At 39.0% G+C, this 9,394-nt stretch overlaps 1 protein-coding gene across 2 annotated transcripts; it reads left to right on the top strand.

The window, feature by feature from the left end:
• The first annotated feature begins 3,630 nt into the window (after positions 1-3,630).
• Positions 3,631-9,263, top strand: LOC5569998 (D-amino-acid oxidase). 2 transcript variants are annotated; one of them, XM_021851514.1, is made up of 5 exons: positions 3,631-3,869; positions 4,651-4,857; positions 4,916-5,125; positions 8,255-8,751; positions 8,956-9,263. In XM_021851514.1, exons 2-5 carry the CDS (start codon positions 4,661-4,663, stop codon positions 9,102-9,104), a joined length of 1,053 nt encoding a protein of 350 aa, XP_021707206.1. In that variant the 5' UTR covers positions 3,631-3,869; positions 4,651-4,660; the 3' UTR covers positions 9,105-9,263. The 2 variants fall into 2 exon arrangements, with proteins under 2 accessions (XP_021707206.1, XP_021707205.1); XM_021851513.1 differs by lacking the exon at positions 3,631-3,869 and having other exon boundaries at positions 4,042-4,857.
• The last annotated feature ends 131 nt before the right edge of the window (positions 9,264-9,394 follow it).

The following is a 9,394-nucleotide window of genomic DNA, read 5'->3' as shown; positions in this document are numbered from 1 at the left end:
TCAGCAAAATGGAGTCACATAAAGCCAAGAGTACTCTGAAAATTACACAAGAGTGAATGTTCAAACTGATGAAATTTTAAATCAAAGCCTGAGCTTACATGATCAACTGATCATATTCTTCGACATCTTTTTATCTCGATTTATAAGGAAAATGTATACAGGAAACAAGACAAATAGAAATAAGGAATAGATGATTGACGAATTATAATTATTCATGATTGTAATAAAATTGTTGAAAAATCTAGATATTTAAAAGAGAGATTAGTGCTGAACAAGCAAAATATTATTCACCCCTGTTCTTGTTTATATTCAAATGCCATTTCGATCAAAAACAGTTTTTCATTTTCGCCAACAATATCAAGTAGGGATTCTTCCACCACATTTAATGATAAAAGATGTTTCGAAGTAGTTATCAACTGGAGAAAGCAATAAAATAATATAGAAAACAAAAATACTGATTACTGTGATGCATCAAAACCCGGACACCTAAGATGATACACATATTCAAATGCTTGCATACGATTGGTTAATCGTTATTTTATTATGTATTACTTTGAGATGATAGCTTTTAGGTTAGAACTTGATAATTTTCACCAAATTTACAATGAATTTAATGAAAATTGAGTTAATTCTGCATAATGTCGTGTCCATAAATCCGGACACATGAATCAAAATCCGGACATCGGTGCATCAAATTCCGGACATTCAAAAAATCGCAGTTGTTCTTTAAAAAAAAAATAAAAACCATTAAACATACCTTGATATCACGATACAAAGATTCATGGATTTGTAAAAATAATGTTGTTCCTCTGTTGGATTATACAGAAACATCATAAAACGTAGGTTTTGTAGTCTTCAAAAGATACTTGTGATATGTGCATCGTTCCCCCAATAATTACACATAATTTACAAACATTTTCAGTTAATACTATTAAAAATCACAACGGTTAACGTTCAATGAGTTTTCCAGGTTTTCGAACAATTATGATGTTATATTTCTTTTTGAACTTTGAAAAATTGTATGCTAACACACTGTGTCAGGATTCGAAACCACACATATAAGTATCCGGACAGTCTTCTTCTGGCACAGAATTACATGCATTTCATTAATTTCTTCGAAACTATTGACTTTACCGAGAACAAAATACAAACAAATCACTACAGAACATGAATCACATATGATAAGCACGTAACAAACGCGTGATGAATCGCCGAAACGCGATGGCGCATTGAGTAGAATTTCTTTGGTTATCGTTAATTTTGAAAGCAAACGCGTCCTAGCGGAACCGACTTTTGTTTTTGTCTTTAATAATGTTTTACAAGGCTAATTTGATGTCAATTCATGTTACAATTCATGTTAACTATTGTTGACATAGTTAACATTAATAGTAGGAATAATATTCTCACACTAGGAAGGATATTTAACATTGAAATGATTGCATTTCACCAGAGTGTCCGGATATTGGTCCAGTCCGGATTTTGATTTATCGCGCTAACAGTTTATCAATAAATCAGTTGTAATTATGATAAGTTACAAAACTTAATTCACTTAATTATAAAATTGCCTATTTGTGGATTTAATTTACTAGCAAACGTTCTGATCCGTGCTCCATTTACGCCAAAAACGAGCGCAGTCATATCATATTTCTCTAGCGTTCACTAGCGTTCTTGCGCGTCGAAGCAGCAAATGATTTCCACAGATCTCTTTGAACCTCTTTGCTTCGCCTTCAGTATACCAGGTAAGCGCGTTTTCCATATAGTTTGCATTGAGAGAGCTTTGACTCTTTTCTCTTCTCTCCTTTTATCCCTTCTCTACTCCTGCAATATGTCATCGCCCTTAGACATCATCCTCGAAAGCGCCGCTATAGCCGTAGATGCCCTTTTACAGGCATATTCAACGTGGCTAGCGAAGCTCAGCTTGTCATCGATCATTACCCCAAGATGCCTAAGGGATCGCTTGGACTCTATGGTGCAATCACCTACCGAGATAAGCGCCCGTTGCTCGGACTTGCGGTTGTTGACCACCACCACCTCAGTCTTGTGACGGGCCAGTCCTAGTTTCCTAGACTTCATCCATTCCTCAACCAGGGAAATAGAGTGCGCTGCTGTCAACTCTACTTCCTCCATCGATTCACCATAGACCACTAGGGTGATATCGTCGGCGAAGCCAACAATCTTAACACCCGTCGGAAGGGGCAGCCTCAGTACGTCATCGTACATCGCATTCCATAACAGCGGGCCCAGGATTGAACCTTGAGGTACTCCCGCGGTAATTCGAACGCTTTTCTGCCCCTCCTCTGTGTCATACAGTAGAATCCTACCATCAAAATAGCTTTCTAGAAGCTTACACAACTGCACCGGTACCTTGAGGCGGTGAAGCGCGTGTGCTATTGCTTCCCAGCTTGCGCTGTTGAACGCATTCTTCACATCCAGAGTGACAACCGCGCAGTAACGGATGCCGCTCCTTTTATGCTCGATTGCCACCTCAGCTGTTTGAACAACCGACTGGATGGCGTCCAGAGTAGACGGCGGCGGCACAGTGTATATCCTGGTGTATGTGGATGATATGCTAATCGCTACATCACGTGATGAAGACTACGAAGGAGTTGTGAAGGCTTTAGCTAGCGAGTTCCAGATTACAACACTTGGTGAAGTGAAACATTTTTTGGGAATAAGAGTGACGCGGAAGAACAACGCCTACTGCTTGGACCAAAAGGCTTATATCGACAAGTTGGTTGCACAGTTCGGACTTGCGGATGCTAAGGGATCACGGATTCCTATGGACGTCGGATACCTACAGCAAAAGGAGGAGCTGGAGAGTCTACCGAACAATGAGAAGTTCCAGAGCCTCGTCGGTGGTTTGCTGTATCCATCAGTAAATACCCGGCCAGACATCGCTATTAGTACATCCATTCTTGGAAGGCAGGTAAGCAAGCCAACGAATGCGGATTGGACGGAAGCAAAACGGGTTCTGCGCTACCTGAAGTCTACGAGTGATTTGAAGTTGGAATTGGCTGTAAACAGACAAGAACTTCGAGGATACGCGGACGCAGACTGGGCCGGAAATGTGAAGGACCGAAAATCGAATTCGGGCTATCTGTTTCAACTGGGTGGTGGTCCGATTTCATGGTGTGCCAGAAAGCAATCGTGTGTGGCACTTTCATCGACGGAAGCGGAGTACATTTCGTTAGCTGGAAGTTGTCGGGAGCTGCTTTGGCTGAAAAAACTATTGAAGGACTTCGGGGAGCCTGTACAGGAACCAGTACAGATCTTCGAAGACAACCAAAGTTGCATCAAGATGTTGGAGCAGAATGCAGGACTGAAGCGTTCGAAGCACGTGGACACCAAATACCACTTCGTGAAGGATTTGGCTGAAAACGGCAACGTAAATGTAACTTATTGCCCATCGGCGGATATGTTGGCGGACATTTTTACGAAACCGCTGAACAGGGTAAAATTGGAGGACATACGCGAGAGGATTGGATTGCGATCTCTGCGCGATGAGGAGGAGTGATGGCAGCCCTGCGTCATTCAGCATCGCGCGCCAATCGAGTGTAAAAGGAACTGACGGAATGAAGCTCAAAAGTGAATGGAAAGAAAGAAATGAATAAAGCTCATTCAAGTGTTTTGCCTCGACCTGTAAAGACGTGTTTTACTGTTCTCTCTGCTATTTTACCCCTCCAATATCCAATAGGCTAAAGAATACATGCAGAATATTAATTTCATATCAGGATAGATTAACGAAGTATTGCTCTTTCAATTGTCATGAAAAATCGTTAAATTATATGGTCTTATCACTGCACATTGTTGATAACAATCACAAGCTCTTCAACCGTCTGTCTGCCTTCAGACCAAATGTGATAAGTACCGTAAGCGGAAAGTAATTTAATTTGTCATCTAATCCAAAGTCAAAATGCGAAGGAGGCGCTGTTCTAGAATGGTTATTAGTGCATCCTAGTAGAAGCTACTAGTGATAAACTTGGAAGAAAAATCAACACAATAATTTTACTGATAAGATTTAAGCAATATGAAGCACTGAGAATCGTAAATATTCATTCGAATTTCCTAAATTTTCGCAACATAGCCTCACATTTGATTAAATTTAATCTTTTTCATCATTTCCATTTCAAGGTATATCGCAGAGTAGTGCAATGCTTCAGAAAACACAATGAATATTTTATAGTTAAATAATAATGCTTGCTGTTTTTGTTATTAGACATAAGTTATAAGACTATTTTTTTTATAGAAAGGGAAGGATGCGATATATGGTTTAAGTTTGGAAATCTGGAAAAATATCTAGAAATCTGACACTGAACATTATAAGAAAAGATAATGTTTATTGATCTTGTTAGGTTTATTTCAATACACGAGATAGTTACTTATGACAAACAAGGTTATAGTGATAAAATTATTCGGAAGGAAAGTAAAGCCGTTTATTTCAAAATCTTGTTGATAAAGATAAAAAATGTTGTTAGGAAACTACGCCTGTAAAATTACTCCACTTTACGGTCCCTACACAATGCGGTAAATTTGCATTGCCAGTAGCCAATCAGTTTCATTTAGCTTCCCGTACATCGTGGAAGGACTTGTACCCGCCCACACATCTCGAAACCATATCATTTGGTGCTAAAAATAGTTCCCTGTTTGTAGTCCGATCATCATGAACAAACCGATGAAGTTTATTATTCTTGGCGCCGGCATCAATGGTTTATCGTGTGCGTATCGTATCTCGGAGCACTATCCGAATGCTCGCTTGGAGATAATTAGCGAACGATTCAGTCCTAATACCACCAGCGATGTAGCCGCAGGGCTTTGGGAACCTTATCTCAGCGGTGATACCCCGAAGCAGCTGCTCAGGTTTGACCCAGTAGCGCAGATTTGTTGATTCGAATACTACAATAAGCTTTGCTTTCAGGAAATGGTCTCGCGATACGTACGAATATTTCCACAAGCTATGGAAGGATGGTCGCGCTGAGGAATGTGGGATATCTTTGGTGCCGTTTGTTTCATGTTCCTGTAGTACGGAACCGGATGACATCTTCTGGAAAGATTTCGTATTTCACTATGGAGACTTGACGCGGGATAGATTGGAGCAATTGAGTTTGGAACATGGCGAGGACTACAAGTACGTTTGTAAATTAGGGTGCCAATGACCTATACGGGTATTATAATAGGGCGCAAACGATTTTCCATCACGAAAAAATAGCTCTAAGGTAACAAGTCATACCTCATGTCCATGAAGAGCATTTATAGGGAGTATCCAAGGAATTCCCCTAAAGATTTCCTACTGGAAATTCTTTACAGATTCCACACAAAATTCTTCCTGGTGTTTCTCTAGCTTTATTATCTTGAAAAAAAAAAATCATCCAGTTATTATAAGAAACTATTCAGGGTTTCAAATATTTTACTGATCATATCGATATCGATAAGCACTTCTTTAAGCATTTTTACATTGATTTCTCCGGGAATTCCTAGAGATTGATACAGAGATTACTCTAGGCAATTCTTCCAAGAACTTTGCAGGGTTTAATTCTAATATTGCTCTAGATTTGTCTTAAAGGAATAGTCTAGAAGATTATCCTGATTTTTCTTTCGGAAATTTCTTCAAGGATTGTACAAATCTTTTTAATGATTTCTATACGAAGAACTCTAAGGATTTCTACAATTCTGAATGTTATCGGTATTCCAGCAAATATTATGAAGCTTTTAAGGAATGCTCATCGGATTTCTTTTCTTTTGTGGGTGTTCCTATAGTTGCGGTAGTGTCGTTTTCACTGATTTTATCATATTAGCCACCGAACCGACACTGCCAATCGATGTATTGAATTGTTGATACACGGAATAGTTGAAAAGAGCGTTCAAATAGCTTCAAAACTGATGAAATATCACTAAAATTGTTAAAACTTCTTTTACTTGTACCAATAGTTACGGTAAAATGTTCCTATAGTGGAGGATCCCATAAGAAAACAACGGATACCGCAACTATAGGAACACAAATTAAAAATTTACCGCAACTAAAGGAACAGTGTACCAATAGTGGAGGTATTTTTTTTCACTGACATGCCGTGGATTACTGCGATGAAATCATTTTTCTCATTAAGTCAACGGGCGTTACTTCCCGTTACAACATTACCAAGTCAATATGGGTAAAAATCGGGGAATCTGATACGAAATTCTTGAGGAGCCCGTTAAACCCGTTGTAGTCGCTGAAAGTTTCTTTGGAGCCCGTAGAATTTTGGAAACAGGATTCAATGCGGGCAGAATAAGGAAAAAAACTTTAGAGACCATTTTGTTTAAAATAAATACGTTGAAGGCCTTTGAATAAAAATAGAGACATTGCATTAAAATAGGGACCAAGTTTCTAAAACAAACCCACTACCAGCCTTGTCTTTAGGATCATTCATTGGATCAATTTAGATCAATTGTTATCATTCATATTGAAAATATGAAAATCCTTCATATTCATATCTTTTTAAAATTATTTGTAATAAACAAGTTTGATAAAACTAGACCAAACTGCTTGCCTTTGCAAACAGTGAGTTTTTCTAATTTCCTCATCTATTTCTACATAACATATGGATCAACAGTAAAAATTCTGTAAATTTGTGTAGTTTTTTTTTCTTGGTGTCCAAGAGACATGGCCTATCACAAAAATCTTCAGGAGAGACTGAAGATGCTTGAAAAATGTTTAGGGTGCCGGTGCCATTAGTGGACTACCTAAGCTATAAAAAATCATAACAAAATAACGAAAAGCCTTAGCAGAGATCTTTTGGCGTCAACAGAAAGATTTCAACCTATACTATATGGGAAAAATATAAAAAGAGTGATAAAACTAATTTTTTAACATAAAATCGCTTGAGCCACTATTGGTACACGTGTTCCAGTAGTTGCGCTAGTGCTCCAGTAGTAGACGTTTTGGAATTATACAAGGAATTTTAAACAAAAAGGCAAACTTTTACACAGGTTTAACATTTTTCCCTTCGAACAGCAACTAATATCTTACGAATGAAGCATTAAGAACATCTCTGGGACTTTTCTTCATTTTTATACATCCATTTTAAAAACTGCTTCCATCCGTTGATCCACTACTGGAACACGACGGCAACTATTGGTGCAAGGGAGCAAATTTATTGCGTAAACTTAATTATTTATATGACTTTTTGATAAAATAAAAAGCTGAAATTTGGCAAATCGACTAAACTAGAGACGATCTATCCACCAAAAATAGCACATGTCGTTTTTATCAAAAAATGTATGTTTTATTCCATAGTCCAATCTACTGGTACATTACAACCATTGGTACCGGCACCCTAATTCCGCAGAAACTCCATCAAATATATCGCTGGATTATCTGCTACAATTATGTAAACAAAATCTTCAAAAAAAACCGTGACAATCTGCTCTAAATATTCTTATGAATGATGCCAAAAAATATAACATTTTTCAGGACTACTTCCAAAAATGTATACGGCAAATCTGAATCAGCCAAGAGCTTCTAAAGAGTGTGCTTTGGGAGTGCTATAGGAATTGGTCTGAAAATCGCCAAGAGCATCAGTAATGCTTTGATAGATTATATCAAGAGTGATCGCACGTTCAGAAATCATCAGCACCATCACTCTCGTGCTGTATATAACACGGTGCGACTGGCATTAGATTGATCCATTACTTCATCCAAAGATTCTTCGATAATCTTCTGATAATTATTTATGGATGTTCTAGAAACTTCTCAAGAATTACTTCCAGGAATGCTCACGGTAATTTGTTCCAGAACATATACAGGGTTGGCCGCAGATGTTTTAAACAAACCTTCCATTGATTCATTCATAAATGCCAAAAATTTCTCCATTTGTTTTTATAGCGGTTAGAGAAATTTCTGGTAGCAATTATTACAGTTAGTTTCCCAGAATTTTGACTAAAGATATTTTTAATCGTTCTTCTAACGTGCCAGAACTTTTGGGAATCATGCACAGACAATGTTACGCTTTAATAAAAATAAGAACACCACGATCGTGTCATCCATCCTCCATAAGAATAAGCACGACGTTGATCGAGTTTGTATGTATATTGAATAGAAGATAAATAATTTAATGAATTTTTCAAACTTTCTGCTGATCTTGTTAATTTTTTTGTTGAATCGTGGGTGAGACAATCCTTTGATTGTCATACCAAGGTGTTTTTGTGCGTAGTCCATGTCCTACCTGTCCTATCTACTTCCCGCGCCACTGCACATATGACAAACGCTTTCTTCTTACAGGTCCGGAACGGAATTCATCACCTTCACATGCGAACCAACAAAGTTGATGAAAGTATACACCAGTGTTCTCAAATCACGTGGCACGGTTTTCCGCCAACAAAGGATCGGATCCATTGAAGAGCTCGCACAAGAAGCATCACACCACACCACCGTCATCGTGATCAACTGCTTGGGACTTGGATCCCGTGAGCTGCTCAACGACCGCAAGATCGGTCCCAGTCGAGGACAGGTTCGTCGCGTTGAGGCACCGTGGATGTTCCATGTGTTCTGCAATGACCGGGCCTACGTTATTCCCAATACCGGCAGCGTTACCATGGGTGGCATCAAGCAGATTGACGATTATGAACTCGAGGCACGGCCGGCGGATACGGACACGATCAAGCGGGGATGCTATGGAATCGTACCGGCACTGGACCGCGCACCAGTTAAAGGGGAATTTGTGGGATTGAGGCCCCTTCGTCAGGCGGTTCGATTGGAGACGGAGTGGATCAAGACAGGTGTGTAAAGGGGTAGTAGTACGTAGATATATTTGATTAGCGATTTTTTCTCTAAAGTCAGCGAAATAACGATTTCATGCTCGATACCTAACTTGATGGTCTTCAATATCGAAAGAGTTAACTATGTATAATTCTATTCGCTAATTATATCACAGTCAGTTCAACTTTGATTGCTAAAGCAAATGATTCGATTCCTATTTACAGATGGTGCAAATCGATTTCCGGTAATACACAATTACGGCCACGGGGGCAGTGGAATCACTCTTTCCTGGGGCTGCGCCGGAGAGGTTCTCAACTTAGTACGCAACGTTATCTGCGAGGACATCCCCCACAGTAGGAAGTCGAAGCTGTAAATGAAACGCCCATCGTCTTATCAACGTTGAAGGGATGGATTCTGATGAAGATTTTTGATAGAGAAGTTGCAATATAATAAACAGTCGTAGCCCCCTGGAGATAGGGGAAAAATAAACATAAAATATTTGCGAGACTTGCAAACCCGGTTTCGCACAGTATGTATGAACTTTTATTTTATGATAGAGAAAAAAGCAACCCAACAAAGACCGGTGTGTACTTCAATGCCCCGGTTAAGATGAGGTGTTTATGCTCTGCTTGTCCGAGAGGGATTATGGAGAGACAGATAGGA

This window comes from Aedes aegypti, chromosome 3, assembly GCF_002204515.2.
Source record: "Aedes aegypti strain LVP_AGWG chromosome 3, AaegL5.0 Primary Assembly, whole genome shotgun sequence".
NCBI lineage: Eukaryota > Metazoa > Arthropoda > Insecta > Diptera > Culicidae > Aedes > Aedes aegypti.
The sequence above is the reverse complement of the archived record's forward strand: the minus strand, read 5'-3'. Positions and strand labels throughout refer to the sequence as shown.

What these genes read in the sequence shown, in the direction of transcription:
- LOC5569998 (XM_021851514.1), top strand. Translation starts at nt 4,661, where the DNA reads ATGAACAAACCGATGAAGTTTATTATTCTTGGCGCCGGCATCAATGGT. An exon ending in GAACATGGCGAGGACTACAA is followed by an intron (nt 5,126 to 8,254) that starts GTACGTTTGTAA and finishes TTCTTCTTACAG; the next exon opens with GTCCGGAACGGAATTCATCA. An exon ending in GACGGAGTGGATCAAGACAG is followed by an intron (nt 8,752 to 8,955) that starts GTGTGTAAAGGG and finishes TCCTATTTACAG; the next exon opens with ATGGTGCAAATCGATTTCCG.